At 32.5% G+C, this 16405-nt stretch overlaps 3 protein-coding genes across 3 annotated transcripts; all 3 read right to left on the reverse strand.

The window, feature by feature from the left end:
- Positions 1–1364: 1364 nt before the first annotated feature.
- LOC113871865 (transcription factor bHLH84) lies at positions 1365–2912 on the reverse strand. The gene is made up of 5 exons (XM_027508959.1): positions 2346–2912; positions 1917–2186; positions 1727–1792; positions 1583–1648; positions 1365–1463 (listed from the first exon to the last, which is right to left on the reverse strand). The coding sequence occupies exons 1-5, from the start codon at positions 2910–2912 to the stop codon at positions 1365–1367; spliced, it is 1068 nt and encodes a 355-aa protein (XP_027364760.1).
- A 2612-nt stretch (positions 2913–5524) lies between these two features.
- LOC113871866 (transcription factor bHLH84-like) lies at positions 5525–6953 on the reverse strand. Its single transcript, XM_027508960.1, has 7 exons — positions 6861–6953; positions 6590–6830; positions 6462–6538; positions 6081–6320; positions 5878–5943; positions 5725–5790; positions 5525–5623 (listed from the first exon to the last, which is right to left on the reverse strand). Exons 1-7 carry the CDS (start codon positions 6951–6953, stop codon positions 5525–5527), a joined length of 882 nt encoding a protein of 293 aa, XP_027364761.1.
- Positions 6954–11717: 4764 nt separating this feature from the next.
- Positions 11718–16273, reverse strand: LOC113872702 (zinc finger protein-like 1 homolog). Its single transcript, XM_027510457.1, has 9 exons — positions 16012–16273; positions 15541–15621; positions 14982–15102; positions 14798–14892; positions 14106–14177; positions 13135–13383; positions 12855–12963; positions 12511–12697; positions 11718–12126 (listed from the first exon to the last, which is right to left on the reverse strand). The coding sequence occupies exons 1-9, from the start codon at positions 16033–16035 to the stop codon at positions 12045–12047; spliced, it is 1020 nt and encodes a 339-aa protein (XP_027366258.1). The 5' UTR covers positions 16036–16273; the 3' UTR covers positions 11718–12044.
- Positions 16274–16405: the final 132 nt, after the last annotated feature.

Genomic DNA, 16405 nt, shown 5'->3' on the forward strand with positions numbered 1-16405 from the left:
GAGATACTTCAAGTTAATCTTAAAAGTTGGTGTTATCATTTTCTTTATTAAGAATGTATTGTGTGTGTGTGTGTGTGTGTATATATATGCCATGAGCATTACATGCTAATATCAATTTAAAGAAGTGAAGTTTTCTTCTGTGATGGCTGCATGAAATAACATTCCACTTGTGAGAATGGTGATGCATTTTATAATTAATGATTTCATTTCTGATCTACAAATGAATGCACATCAGCTCTGCGACAGAATTTAGACATAGTAGGCATGAATCATATTTATGTAGTAAATAATAAATATATCAGATTAATCCAATTAGTATTTAGTAGAAAATACACTTTGTATTTGGTATAAATTAGCACGTTTTCCCTTATTCGTAGTTTTCAATTAATGATTATATGTAATTAGTTCAAGCATGTAAGAGATGGAAAATTTTCATGTCCTGTGTTTGGCACATGAAATAATTTATAATAGTCGAACTACAAAACATTGAGATAATTGCCTCCTTTTCTCTCTGTATTTTAAATAACTTATAATTAAAATTTTTGTAAGGTTTTTTTAAATTATTATTTTCTTTATTTTTCTGAAGAAGAAAACAAATTCTTGGAACAGCTTGGCCTCACAGATGCTCTGCATTGGAGTCCGATTAACCGCCTATTTGCTTTAACGTTGCATTGCCATCAATCGATTCTCAATTCAAAATAAACGATGAAGAGATGTTTAACACGAAATTCAAAGTATGTTAAACGGCAATAACTATTTTCTACTTACGAAGATATTGATTCCAAACTTCATACAATCAGACTCTAATTCATTTAAGAGAAAATTACTATTTAAATCTTTAAAAGATGCACGATTTTTTCAATGTTTTCTAAAAATTTAAGTAATGGAGTCATTAAAAGTTTAAATCTATTCTAATCCAGTCTTATGCAACCTTATTGAGTATGACATGACCAAACTCAGATGAAATTAAATATTTAATTAATCAATCTATAAAGTTTGCCTTTCATTCATTTTTCAGGTCAATTTTGCTGAAATATAACTGTGACCGTTGCTTATAATTACAAACAATCTTGTAATCTTCATTACAATTATATACAAGGCAAGATGCAAATAACTCGAGGGCTAGTAAAATGTTGAAACCAAACTTGGATTATCCCAAAAAACATGGATAGAGTAAAAAAAATCAACTCAAAATGTTGTCTCATGGTTAAAAGAATACACAAGGCTCGCTTGATTAATTAATTTCAAACATCCTCGGATTAAATGCCAATTAATAAACGCTTATGAACCAATCAGAAACATCACAAAATGCCAAAATGGCACCCTCAGCACTCAATTGCGCATCCCTTTGCTATGCTATATATTTATGGATGTTTGGTTGGTGTAATATTGAGGTCTAGTCCAATGTTCATTCCATTGTAAGCAATTGGAGCGTACATCCAGAGATCATCAGAGCTCAGAAGCTGTTAAATTGAAATCAGAATACATGGAAATATGAATGAGTCCCTATATTTCCTGAAAATATACTATGGATTGCACTGAACTAAAATTTGAATGCAGATTAGGACTAAGGAGATGTTACCTTAATTTGGAGCTGTAAAAACTTCACATATTGGACAGCTTCCTCAAGCATGGTGCTGATATCCACCTGCAATTAGCAAACATGAAAATTTCATAATCTAAACCAATTGTTTTACCATAGTAATATTGCAATTGAAAAAACTACCTTTGTTCCATTAGGGACTAGATTTTGTAGGATTCTCAACCTTTCATTTATTCTTTCTCTTCTTCTCTGCGTTATACAAAAGGAAAATCTCTTGAAATCTAATCCTTCACACTTCACAATACATATACAACAGTACAAAATCATAAATTATTAGCATGGTTTAATGAAATGCACTTGACAAAGGACATACTCTTGCATAAACACTTTGTGGATCAGTGGCAGAACCTCTATTAGATGTTGATTTTTTTCCTTTTAAATTCAGAGCTGTAGAATCCTCTGGGCTAAAACTTGAAGATCCTCCTCCATTTAGCTCCTGAGAAGCATTGGAATCATCATCCTCTGAGCAGCAACTGCTCAAGCTTTGACCCTGAAGATCACCATTTCTACCCTCTTCAGTGTTGCTTATAGAAGCCAGTTTTGATTTCTTCATCGATTTAACATTTCTCTTACCCTTTCGGACCTATGAAATTATTAAAATCAAAATTATCAAATCTTGATTAGAACCTCTCAGAATCAAATACCATAAATTCTTCAGGAAAAGCAAATGCTTATATAATTATATTACAAGGACTAGGAAACAACATTTGTGATTTATTTATTGAAAAATGTGTTATTATACCTGCATTGAGCTCCTAGATCTTTTCTCTGACTTCTCAAGATTGTTGTTTATACCCTCTTCTGCTGGTTCAGAAACCAGTACTTCACATTCCTTGTGATCCTGCATATTCTTGTCAGCAACAACCTCCAGACCTAACTCTTCATCAGTGTTTTCATTTATCTGTTGGCTGTCATTCCCTTGAGTGCTATCTCCTAAGGAAAAACCTGAGTTCATGTAGCCAATGTTGGCTACTGAATTATTCAAGCAGCAGTTACCACCACTTGTAGTAGGAAATGTATTGCTACTCTCAGAAGTGTAGCTACTTCCTTGTAAGAAACAAAAATAATTAGCATTACTATTATCAACATTTGCAGGAAAATCTGAACTTTTATTGATGCTTGTCACGCTCACTATTGTTGATTCATGACCAGGCCATATTGCAGATGGAATTCCCAAATTAAAATTTCCATACAAATGCTGAGGGACTGAGCAGTCACCAAGCAGCTGGCTCATAAAGTCAGCTTCCTCAGCTGTGTACAACCCACTAAGAGAACTCCATTCTTCAGAAATTTGCTCAGCAGGATCCATTTTCTTTCTTTGGTATGCCTCTTTTTTTTTCTTTTGATATTGTAGAAAAGGCTACACTTGATTCAATGCTCGAATGAGATCAGTACTCTATTTATACCCAACAAGTAGAAATAATATACCACTACGGATTGACTTCATCCATATAAAAATATCCCAGTTCATATTGCCAATAATTGGCATCTGACAAAGTCCTATACCCTTAATTCAATATGCATATGTGTCCTTGATGGGACCACTGATATAACTAACTCGAGGACCCAGTTCCAAGTATTTGGTTTACATAAGAATGTCATAATTAAACCCTATACGGATTTCCTAGACTTGAAAATTCCTCCCAAGGATGAGAGAGAAGCACAATATTTAAGTATTTGTTAATGTCTGAATGAGAATGGGATTTGAAAAGGAGATAGAGAAAACGAATTACACCTGTTAATTGTGAGACCGACGTGGGGTTGGCTCTTTTTTAAGGTCTAAACTATAGTTATCTTCCACAAGAAATAATCTTACCCGAGTCAGAAATATCTATATTATGATGAGGCTAACTCTCCAAGCGAGAATTTTTTATATATATATCAAATTTGAACCCAAAATCGGCCTTGAATATATTATAAGAATTCTGTATTAGAAAAATAAAAATGACGCATGCAAGAGGGACGGCTTGAGATCGTGGAGATGAGTCTGACATGGTTTGAAACCTAGACAGGATTATCTGCTAACTGTGTTTTTGTCCCCTCCAGAGCTGTTAAAACCTACCACATTCTCTTCATAATTTCAACTCAGTTCAGTTATAGATTTTGCTGACATTACGTGGGTGGATATAATACGAGATTCTGCTGCCGAGTATGTTAATGCTGAGTTGGTATTCTGGGCAAGCAATAATCCAGATATGCATTAGGCTAGAGAACATAGGCAAAATTAATGATTTATATATGAAGATTGGTTCTTGCTTTGATCTATTCTCAATTGTATTTTATGTTTATGATATTGGAATATGTGGACAACAATATATTCTTTCTGATATATCGATTAATAAGATTTCTTGTTTTTTATATCCTCAGTGAGTACGTGAATGCCCGTTTGATAAGATGAAAGATTCTACCTGGCATAAGATTCCTCTTACACTCAAATTCAAGAATGTTTTGCACAAGATTAGTCATGCTACATGCCTTAGCCAAGAATTAGAGTCTTACCTCAACGAAACTCTAACAAGAATCCAACATAAATACTTTACTGTTCCATATTATCAGTTGAGCCAACAAACATTGTCACAAAGAGCACTTGATTATCTCTATTCTTTGTTATTAGAGAGGATGGATTTTCTTTGGCATTGTGGTCCTTTTCACAGATACATTTTTGTTGCCCATCAGGGTGATTGACAATAGTTGATACGCCATCATCATCATGTTCTTGGAGGAGATATTAATCAGTCTTGAATCTTATTGGAGCTGCAATGATTTTCAAGGTGGCAAAATATGCCCGCAAATGTTGAAATTATTAGGATATGTTCGCGTCTGATATTAGTCGGTTTAAGATTTGATTAGATTTTTTTGGTGATGGCTAAGTTGTCTTGGACCTCTTGGTCTTGGAGGTAAATAAAGGCAAGAGATGTTCACTGTAGCATGTTTCGGTAAATATAGGCGTATCTTTCTCTAGTCAATGGTTAAAAATTAATCCTTTTTTAGACATAAATATCTTCAAAGTGAACTTTTTTTCTTTTCATTAATAAAGTCTTTTTTATATACACAACTAAAAATTAAGCCCAAATCAACATAATTTTAGTATTTTAGATATCTATCAACTAGGTCTAATTGTTTTCGTGATAAATTTTAGTAGTTTAGATAGCCTTAGACATAATTATAAATGGGTATATTATAGGCTATAGCCCATATGCCACACAAAGTAAATGAATAAATAATTCATATACGAACAATATTGTCTCGATCTCCATCATCGAATAAAATAGGCACAATTTGCCAAATCTAAATTAAAATGAAAAAAAAAATTAATTACTTCATGTTTCAGCATGCTAGCTGCTCCAAGATTATATTCATTGTCTATACCCAGTTAACTCCAATAATAGATTTGTCTAAATTTTCTCGTCAATGTTGCAGAAACTTTAATTAAGAATTTCTCTTTGAAAAGCAAATAATTTGTAGCATCGCTAATGTATAATATATAGTGGAAGAGATAGAGAAACTTAGAGCAATAAAGTCGAGTGGTGACGAGACAGATGAATAATGTTAATTAGGATTTAATATTTAATATGTAATTAATATGGGGAAAATCATATTAAAATGAAATATTTTTTTAAGAAAAATAATTTATTATTTTTAATAGAATAATATTGCTTTTCAAATAATTTTTACTTTCGTTTACCTTTCCAAATTATTTGTAAATACAAATATACACTCTGCCAAATTGTTTGCATAAGGAATCACAAAGTTAAATTGATGTCTCGTTACTCAGAAGTAAGACAGTGCTTGTTTGATTAATTAATCTCGACCACGGTTTCTAGGATTCACCGCCATCAATACATGTGAACTAAGAAAAATTATAAAAAGGCAATATAAGCTAATTAAATACTATATACTCTAATTTTTATGCTATGATATTCATCTTCCTTTGGTTGGGGAAATACTGAGGTCTAATCCAATGTTTATTCCATTGTAAGCAATTGGAGCATACATCCACAGATCGTCAGAGCTCAGAAGCTGTTTCATCCAAATCAAAAAATTGGAAAACAAAAATGAATTAATCACTATCACTTGCAAGTAAAAAAAATGCATTGCAAGGAAGGTTTTCAAGTTGTTACCTTAATTTGTAGCTGTAAAAACTTCACGTATTGGAAAGCTTCCTCAAGCATGGTGCTTATATCAACCTACAATTCACCAAGAAAGAAAGCTTGAGAGATTGATCACCTTGACCAATTGTTGAGTGATAGTTCAATAGCAATTGAGAAAGCTACCTTGGTTCCATTAGGGACAAGCTTTTGCAATATTCTCAATCTCTTATTTATTCTTTCTCTTCTCTTCTGCACAACACAAGATTTGGACAAAATGAAAGATATTTAGCTGAGAGAAAAGACAAGACTTTTAATACAGTAATAATAAGGACGTGTGCAAAATTATCATAATATTGTTAAAGAAACGCCCTTCAAAGAGAACTTACTCTTGCATAAAGGCTCTGTGCATCAGTGGCAGCACTGCTGGTTGCTCTTGATTTTCTATATAAATTGGGAGCTGCAAGGTCTTTTGATACCCTTCCACTGGGCTCCAGAGAAACATTAGAGTCATCCTTTATGCTGGAGCCATGCCTTTGGAGGCTCAAGCTGCTAGCATCTTCATCATTGCTAATAGAAGTAGACATTGGATTTTTCATCAATTTAACATTCTTCAATGTGCTTGAGACCTACATAATAAAACCATGATCAGAACCACACACAAGTAAACAGCATAACTCAAATGTTCTGAAAGAAAAAATAGAAATAGTGAAATACACATAGCACTAGCTAGCAAGTGCCAGATTTTTAACTAGGTATTATTATTCTACCTCTATTGAGCTCCTAAATCTTTTTGCTGGGTTCTTTCTATCCTCTTCTACAGGTTCAGAAACCATCATTTCATTATCTCTCCTAGTTTTCATTTTGTCACCAAGAACCTGTTTCATTGGATCTAGACTCCACTCTTCATCAGTGCTTTCATTTATCAGTTGGCTCAAGTTGGCATCTTCCAAGCAAAAAACCATGGACAAAGAGTCAAAGTTTGTTGCTGGATCACAGGAGTAGGTTCCACTACTTGTAGTGGAAAATATGCTTTTACCACTATCAGTGTTGGAGATACTCCTTTGGGAGAAGCATAGAAGATTAGTATTTGTAACATTTGAAGGAAAGTATGAGTTGAAATTGGTATTTGCATTGTGCTTCTCTGAGGCAGAATAGTTGCCACCAACATCAAGCAACTGAGCCATAAAGTCTGCTTCCTCAGCTGTATGCAGTCCACTAAGAGAACTCCATTCTTCAGATATCAGTTGAGCAGGTTCCATTTTTATTTTGGTGCTCTTGTTTTAGTGTGATAGTATGTAATAGAACTGAAGAAGTTCGATTATTTTTCAGTGTTCTAATGATAGAAAAAGTGAGAGAAATACTAGTACATTTATATCCAACAACTTAAGGTAATGCCAAAAAGGGATTGGATTCATCTATAGAAAAAGATACCAATAATAATTGGCAAGAATTAAGCGCTGACAAAGTACAAATACCCTGAAATTAATTTCCACTAGTTGTCCTTGATGGGAATGGGACCACTAACACTAATAACTTAAGAGGACCCATCTCAAAATTTTGATATGTATAAAATAAAATAGTGAATGGGACTTCAAATTCCCCTCTCAGGTGAGAAAGAAGCACAATGATCAAATAGACCGGTGTGATACTTGGTACATTCGAGACAAGGAAGGAGAATGAAAAATGTCAATTTTGAGACATGGGGTTGGCCCTGAATATGATATTAATATAACAAGAATAATTTGTGTTATAGACAGAACGAAGGAAAATGACATTTTGACATGGCAATGGAAGAGCTTGAGCTTTAGTTTAGGGGTGGTGGTGTCTAATGTTTGTCAAACATTATAAATATATACCTTTTTTAATTTTGAATCTGACAGTGACAGTGTTGTCTGCCAACTGGATTCATGTACCCTCCGAAGCAGTCTAAAATCCATCCAGCTTCCTCAACTCAACTCAAGATTCTGTTTTGTTATTTTTGAACCTTTGTTTAACCACGATGATGTGTGTTTAGTCATTTTTATTGGTTTCCATAACACCCTAATAAACCTCTATGTAAATACAATTTTTTATCTTTTTCTATTAGGTTTTCGTTATTATACTTTAAAAAAATTACATTTAAATTGTTGTACAAATATTTTTGTTATATTGTAAAATTAAATATATAATTTAACCTTTAATGTATCACTTATCTTATCTTACAATTTTGTTTTCTTTATACTTCTCCTTGTCACCAAATGTGCTGTGAAAATATACTGTTTGAGATAATCTTGTTCTATGTGAATAGCTATAGAAGAAAAACAGGTGGAATTTCAATGGGTAGATTTGCTGTAATGAGAGGTTTTTCCGAATACTGAAGCGTTTTGAGTTTCCAACATTGGTTACATGATAAATTTACTCCAAATGTGCTAATATTTTAAAGGATTTTATTAACTTCAATTTTAAGCGTTGAGTTTAAGTATCTATTAAATAAAAAAATTTATAGTTATTATATTGAAGTTATAAAAATTTAATAAATATTTCTCTTTTAATAAAATTTTATTTTAAATGATAAACGATAAAATAAATAAGATAAGAATAATTTAAGAAAAAAAGAAGAAAGATATGATTAGCAAATGGAATGAATTACAAAATATTTGTCATTATCCCACCAATCACCGTTGTTCCCGGCGGTTTCTCCGCTTGAGTTTACGCGTAAATTATCTTCTTCAAACTTGATGCACAGCTGAAAGTGTGACATTGTCCCAAACAAGATTATTGTTTTGACTCACTCAGCACTCCAACAATTTTGTTGTCCAAACAAAGATATTATTCTTTCTATATTCATAGAAATTATCTCTGAATCGGTTCTTATTCTTGTCATTTAAGTGGCACATAGTGAAATTCTTGTCTTATTTATTTACAAACATTGGAACCTGAAAGCCCTTTTAAAAAAATATGATATTGATTCTGGCATTGCATGCATCTATATTCTATAATATGTATGCACTCCTATAATTGATCTTCTGGGTTTATATAAACATAGCCTTAGTTTGTAAACCGGCAGGCACGACTTTATAAAAGGCCTTTTTTGTGTGTATTTATTTGTTGGCATCTAATATTATGAAACAGCTGGCATTTGGTTAGCTATTTATGGGCACTACTATTTTTTTTTATCATATATATAAGATTTGTTAAATTTTAGATTTATCAATTAATATTTTTATTAAACGTGTAACTTTTCATATTAATAGAATTTATACACATAAATATATAACGAATGGTACATATGAAAAATTAAAAATCTAAAATTAGCAAAAATAGTTATAGATGAATTATATTGAATGAAAGCCGAAAGCGTGTGGAAACTTGGATAAATGTGGGAACGTGCTGTCCACTGTTGAAGTTTGCAGGTGCACGGAGACGAGAATCACGTGTCCATATAAAATGGGTTAAAGATTCTTTTATTGAAATTTTTGGGGTTGACAATACATTTATCATAAACATTCTTATTTAAACTTAATTCACATTACTGAGCTGTTAAATATTTATTGAATATTGATTTATCAAAAATTACCAAATTATATACAACTTCTTTTCAAAGATCTTTTCAATACATGCAATTTAGAATTAAATTCCAATCAACCAGACTTAATTACTTATCAATTATTAAAATAAACTAGTTCGTCCATCGTAAGTAATACAGAGTGATAAATTATTATGTTAAAATAAATATTATCTCTAAGACTTTTTCTCTATTAATTTTGTGAAAGAAATACTATTATTTTTTACAGTACTGCTCTACTGTTGTTGCACATTGGCACCCTTATTTTTCAAAAGTTTAAATATATTTTTAGTTTTATGATTTTAGTGGTTTTGGCCTTGTTTTTTTTTTACCATCAACAATATGCTAAAACACGCATTCCTTAAAGTATAATCATTTGGACTAAAGTCTAATAAATTAAAAGGACCAAAGTTAAATAGAATAAAACTATAAGGATAAAACCCTACTATAAATATTCAAAAAATAGAACCAAAACCAAAATCATGATAAATTACAGATACAAAAAAAATTTAAACTTTTTAAAAAATGATATAGTCTCTTCATGTTATACCCAAATACATGTGTAAACCAATCTCAATGCAATCTGAACACTTCCTCTGATGCCTTATATTGTGTCTTCTGAATTCATGGGTTGAGGGTGGTTGGTGCATAAAATGAACCAAGAAGAGCCCCTAACCGAAGGCCATGCATGCAAGTCAATGAAGGCAGAAATTGTATTAATTTTTATCTAGGCATAATGTTTGACTTCAATAGCTTGAAACAGTGAAACTCTTCTTTAATTATTTTTATTTTTGTAGAGTTGACTTTGGATTGGTCAACCATTTAACCCTAGATAATTGGATCATTTCAACTAATATAATGAATAGTATGTCAAAAAAAGAAGTGTAGCCCGAATGTTCAATTTTATATAAGATTGAATTTGATGAGCTCTTTCGCTCCTTGCTTTCTTTGAATTTGACTTATAGAATATAAAATAAGAAGTATCAAAATATGACTTGCGAACTTTTGTTCGAATTTTTTAAAGGTAGTTGAATTACAAAGTAAAGTAATACAATTCACTGTTTGCTTTGACTTTTTAAATTAAATTCGTTTATTTGTTCACATATTTGACAAATTATATCTTAGAAGGTATTATGTGTGAAATTAAAAGATTATACCAACGGTCAGAGCAACAACGATATCTTTCAGTTAAAAGTGTATCAATTTTGAGTTTTTTTTATAGAATTTATTATAATTTGACTCCTGAAGAGGTCAAAAGGTTGTATAAGCGTGAGCCAATACATTACCTTAGTTTTATTATTATCTTAGAAGAAAAAATATCACTAACAATATTCCTTTTAAGCCTTTTATTGTTGTGAATCGAGAAGTAGAAAACTTAAAGTGCAATGTTTAATGCATTAGTAACTTAAAAAGCTTTATTTTGGACTAAAATATTTCATTTTTCATTCAGTAACCGTTAAACACCGACTTTTTCATAACTGTTTTATTATTAGTACTCGACATGATGCTCTTTCATAGTTGTTATAACGAACAACGCTAGCAACGCATTTATGTTTAAAATCAACATTAAAGATTGAAGTTAATAAATTGATTTATTAAAAAGTTAAAATGCTTATCTTATAATTTTTAAAAAAAAGAGACGAATAAAAAATAATATATATATATATATATATATATATATATACTATATTTGTATATTTTCACAATAATAATTTTTTTAAAATAAAAAGTAGCACTTTTAGTTATTTAAAATTAACGTTAACATTTTCCTTAAAAAATAAACCAAACAGTACATTAGAGAAAACATATTGCTAATATTTCTCACGTTATAATTTTAGTGTAATAACTGTACATCGTTCATTGTTAGCGTCTCTACGATAATTTTACCCAAACTAATTAACACATCATTAATTATATATAAAAAGAATATGTGTGATATTTGAATGACGAAACAAGATTCTAAGCCAGCTTTTGAACGTGTGGGCTATCATTGTAATATTAGTCGTAGCAAAATAATACTAAAGAACGAATATTTAAGTTTTGATGATCAAGAAATGCTAATACATATTACTAAATACACTCTAAATACATTGTTTTTTATTAATTTATTTTTCAAATAATTAAACATTTGTCTCATAAATTACTTTTAAAAATTACTTTAACCCTTTTAAAAAATAAATCAATCACAAAAAAGCATGTTTAAAAGAATGCTTTGCTACATTCATCCTTATTGAGTTTGCAGCATTCTTGTTTGTATTATTTTATCTCAATGCTCTAAACATGTTCAAGTTGCAGGGTTTTAGAGTTCCTTTACAATTTTTAAATGGAACTGAAATATCGCTCCAAGCCCTGGCCTTGACCAAACGGCTAAGAGTGGTCGTGTTTTCAGATTACATCTCTCTATCAAAAGATGTGTTATCAATGCATAACTTTGTATGAGCTTGTTTGGTATAAAACAACCGCAGATAAACGGGGCTGGCTAAAGAACGTCCGAATTATATTTGAAATGGCGGATAAAACTTAATCCAATTAAGAGAACAACACTTAAATCTGAATTTGCAATTACATTCCAAATGGATACCAAAACTGAGGGCATAGAGCAACGATGGCTTACAAGGATTCTATGTAACACGTCACTGTCATAGGCATTCAAATGAAAATTATCAACAAGCCACTTGTATGTTTGCCGAAAACAGCGACCGATCCAAATAAAAAACAGATAAGCAGCAGAAGCAACAGTAACCAGCAATATCGAAAATGGGAGCCACTGAACATCTCTGGACTTCAGGAGCACTGTATGGAAAATTTATTCATCATTGAGAAGCTCTTCCCCTGGACCCCGTTGCACTAGTCTGTAATACAATATACCCATAGTTGCCATGCAAGCCCTGCAAATGGATCATAATAACTTCATCAGTTTAAGGAATTATAGCATATAGGTATTTATGCTAATGAAACTTTATTTTTCTTCTGAGGGCAATGAGATAATGGTTGACAAATATAAGATAGATAATGTAGCGTGAAGTTACTTAAAAACAAACGACAGGTCAATATACTTTAAACGTGGCGTATATGTTCCAATAAAATCCCAGCTCACCAACCCAGTTGTTCCCCATTTACGCTAAACACAACTCCTCATTAGGAATCACCTGTGACTCAAACATAACTTCAATTGCACAAACTTTTGATCCTAGATTTTCATCTTTTCTTCCCTACTGCCTTCCTACTTTGGATTATTATATATTATAAATGAAGAGAAGCAAGAGCTATACATAATTGCAATCAGGAGAAGGATTTTTCTGGGGTCCATCCTTGATGATCTTTGATGTCGAGTACGGCCTTCTGAGGCTTCAGTTGCATTTGATGCATCTTTCCTTGGAGGTGCGGTCACTGGTAGAGTAGGTAAAGCGCTAGACCAGAAAGGAAGTAAAGCTCTAAGAAACTTGTGGTGGAACGGACCTACACTTTCAAAGATGAAAGTTTGAATTAATATATTGAACTAGACAAGAGTCTGAGGGTAAGAGCAGAGGAAGCCTAAACAAAGGGAGGAAGACATGTCAAATACTAATTGCAAACTTTTAAAATATTAAAAATTCATTCAAAAAGATAATATCACCTCGTTTTGTATACTTTTTACGATTCCCGTCTTCATCATCAGCATAGTAAGAGATTTCAGAATTCTGTCGCTCAACATGGAGTGAGGCCTTCCTTGTCGTGGCACCAGGCTAAATTATTTGCAATAAGAACAAAATTATCTAAGATAAATTCCAAACACAAAAGACGATACAACTCACATCGGAATAAAACTAGAAATTCAGGCCTACTTATTAAAGTATAAGAGGACAAATAAATGCAAACGGTCAAACACAATAAGTGCACTGAAGAAATCCTCTTACACCAACAGGACTTGAGCTTTTCATGAAATTTCCTGCTGAACTGGCACCATCTATCTCCACTATATCTGTCTCTGAAAGCTTAGGTAGTTCTGACCCAGTTGCAGCTGAGTATCCATCAACTGAATCTGAGTTTCCATGATTTTCCCTACCAACCAATGGATCTGAAGCAAAAGCAGGTGGAGGACTTCGTGATTCTGTAACTGACATCGAAACTGGATGATTCCCAAAGATATTCTTTTCCATACCAGACTGCACAAAAACAGATAAAAACTAATGAAAAATTTATTTATAACAGACAAGGAAAATAACTCTGGGGTCCAAGAAAAGTATCACCCAAAAATAATGGAAACATGCATTTATTACGAAAGGCAATTTTTCAGCAGCAAATGGCAATAATCAACAATTTACCACCACAATTATAGATCAGTCCTGTCCGTTTAATAAACAATCAGACAAGATGCCTCAAATGAGTTTTCAAGATGGCGTATCATAACCGTTAACATCATCTCTTCCATGCTGACCATGAAGTTGCTGAACAAAAATGAGATGGGCATGAAAGAAAAACTAGTAATATTTTAGTATATGAATGGTCATTTGCAAGTAACATAAATTATAGTGATTGCTTGATTGGTTCAATTAGTATTGACACCAAAGAATGTTGACATTCCATATAATACTACTTCATCGTCCTCAGCTAAGAAGAAAGAAGAATAACAAGACCCAAGACAATTGGGATTGTCTACCAATATAATTGTCAGGCCCCAATTTATTCATAATCTATAATTCCATATGCCTTAAAATAATTCATAAGCTTTGGGTATGGATATTTTATTCTGAAAAAAATGGCAGTAAAAGACACCTGTTTATGACTACAAGTTTGTCTGGTTTTCATTTGTCAATAAATACACCTAGTATAATATCATAACTAGTAAAAAAGGGACCCCACCATATACTACTCATTTCATAATCACCTGCATGATAGCTTCCTTCAACTTGGAATGAAGACAAGATCCCGAATCTTTCACACTTTTGGGAGGCCATATCTGTATGATTTATTCCACCAAAATGAGACATCAAAAGAAGAACTTTTGGCATACAGGTGCCTGAAGGTAAGTTCTAAAAGCTGAAAACATAATTACAATATTAGCAACAAGACATACACACTTATCTAATAGAGTATCTATTTCCAAAACATGACATGTCATTTTCTTTCCCTGTTTGTACATGTTGCTCTAGGCACCTAGAACACCATGATATTATACTAAGGAGAACCTTGATTTTTCACATAGCTAGGCAAAATCAACAGGCTAGCTTCAGGTTAAGAATAATTTCAATACAAGCATAATATGAGTAAATGACAATATTCCGTATGACAAACCATTAGTTTAAGGTTTGAAGGAGACACTAGTAATTGCCTTCTCAAGTTTCTATCTGCTCTCAATGATTAAGAAAACAAATAACAGAAGAAAAAACCTACAGCATGTTTGTCCCTGTTTGTGCATAATGCTCAACAAAACCAAAACACCATGAATCATACTTTGAAGTTAGCTAGACATAAACCGCATACTGGCTTTCAGTTAAAAACATCTACTTTAATACACTATTTTCAACCAAAAATCTTTCTAACTGAAGAAGAAGAAAATCATTTGAAGGTAAATCTTACCGAAGTAGAACATGAAGGACACACGTATCCTGCTGGGGCAGTATGTGGAGGAAAACTCTTGATATGGGAGACCAAGCAATTTGTGTGGATAACATCTATAAACAAAATTTAAGCTTACAATATGCAATCAGTGCAAGCTCAACTGGATTTATTTTCAAATGTACACATGAAAAAAATCACATACGCAAGCAACCCAGTCGAGTTGTTTGAGATCCATCCCCCTCTTCCAAAACAGCTTGGCATTGACAGCATTTGGGGGGCCAATCATACTCCCCATCTATAACCCATTCTGAATAAGTCCGGACCTATGAAACATGACAAAACAGATGAAGCATAACAGAAATCTACAGATTGATAAAAAAATCTTTGGACAAAACACAAACCTTATTATTTTTTTAAGAAGAAATAAAGAAAAAAAAAACGAACGTTATTTATATATCAATATAATATCAAATCAAGATTCATAGCAAATTATCTTTCTGACTTTTATATATTCCCAAAACACCAACTAAGAGTTACCTCTACAGCATCATCTCCCACAACACTCAACCAAAACTAGAATCAAATTAAAATTTAAAACCAAAAAAGGTCGCAAGGTTTAATATATTAAATGAAAACAAAAATCATCACACTGAAAAGTAGAAATGAAGAAGGTAAGGACAAGGGAACAAGGCCAGGTTTGCAATTGCATAAATTGAAAGTGGAAAATAATAGAAGTTACAAATTGAAAAAAGAAAAATTACCACGCAGATTTGGTGCTCCGGGAAGCAGATACATTCTCCGCAGACAGGAACTTTGTGCACGAAGCAATATAACTTAGTAGCCTAAAACACCATAGGAAACCCGCTACAAAGCATTAGCTCTAATTCGAATGCAAGGAAATAGGAAACAAGTATCATGGCTCCCAAGATAATCAGAAACGGAATTCACATGCCAAGACATTCACTTATATCAGTTATTCACAATTGCATTAACACGATGGCTACACGGTTCAAGCACTTGTTTTCATCACGCATTTGCATAAAAATAAAAAATGAAATCACGCAAAATGCAAGAGCACGTAGATCACCCATGATTGATCTGAGTTGACAATACCAATCGGATCTGCCTACCCAGCTAACAAATCAAGCATGATTGAGCAAACCGAAATCAGGGCTTTGAAAAGAGAAAGACAAAGGCACAAAGTGTAAGAGGGTAAGAGAAAAGAGCGAAACCTTGCGACATTTGCAGACCACCATTGCATTGAGGGATTATAGTCCAATTGAACACAGAAATTTTCAGATGGATTTGAAAAGGGAAATTAAAGCGAAGAGCATGATGAAATAATCGCCAATCACGATCACAGAGACAATTTCACTGAGATTGATGTTTGTGTTGATAATAGCCTCAGCCTCAGCTCACTGCAAAACAAAACCCCCCCTCCTACGTTTGCCACCGAGATCCGTTTGAGTTTTCATTTTCATTTTTTTATTTATTTTTTCTTCTCCTAATTAATTATTTCCAGAGCAGCTACAAAAAATTATTAAAAACAAAAAACACACTTGACGGGCCGGGTTAAGAAATGGGCCACGATTTCTCAACATCTTTTATGATCAAATGGACCATAAC

This window comes from Abrus precatorius, unplaced genomic scaffold, assembly GCF_003935025.1.
Source record: "Abrus precatorius isolate BTA unplaced genomic scaffold, Abrus_2018 Scaffold7, whole genome shotgun sequence".
Classification (NCBI taxonomy): domain Eukaryota; kingdom Viridiplantae; phylum Streptophyta; class Magnoliopsida; order Fabales; family Fabaceae; genus Abrus; species Abrus precatorius.

What these genes read in the sequence shown, in the direction of transcription:
- LOC113871865 (XM_027508959.1), bottom strand. Translation starts at nt 2,912, where the DNA reads ATGGATCCTGCTGAGCAAATTTCTGAAGAATGGAGTTCTCTTAGTGGG. An exon ending in GATCTAGGAGCTCAATGCAG is followed by an intron (nt 2,187 to 2,345) that starts GTATAATAACAC and finishes ATAATTTCATAG; the next exon opens with GTCCGAAAGGGTAAGAGAAA. An exon ending in TTTTACAGCTCCAAATTAAG is followed by an intron (nt 1,464 to 1,582) that starts GTAACATCTCCT and finishes TCAATTTAACAG; the next exon opens with CTTCTGAGCTCTGATGATCT.
- LOC113871866 (XM_027508960.1), bottom strand. Translation starts at nt 6,953, where the DNA reads ATGGAACCTGCTCAACTGATATCTGAAGAATGGAGTTCTCTTAGTGGA. An exon ending in TTATGGCTCAGTTGCTTGAT is followed by an intron (nt 6,831 to 6,860) that starts GTTGGTGGCAAC and finishes GCCTCAGAGAAG; the next exon opens with CACAATGCAAATACCAATTT. An exon ending in GATTTAGGAGCTCAATAGAG is followed by an intron (nt 6,321 to 6,461) that starts GTAGAATAATAA and finishes TTTATTATGTAG; the next exon opens with GTCTCAAGCACATTGAAGAA.
- LOC113872702 (XM_027510457.1), bottom strand. Translation starts at nt 16,035, where the DNA reads ATGGTGGTCTGCAAATGTCGCAAG. An exon ending in TGAAGGAAGCTATCATGCAG is followed by an intron (nt 13,384 to 14,105) that starts GTGATTATGAAA and finishes GTTTTTGTGCAG; the next exon opens with TCTGGTATGGAAAAGAATAT. An exon ending in AAAGCTCAAGTCCTGTTGGT is followed by an intron (nt 12,964 to 13,134) that starts GTAAGAGGATTT and finishes CAAATAATTTAG; the next exon opens with CCTGGTGCCACGACAAGGAA.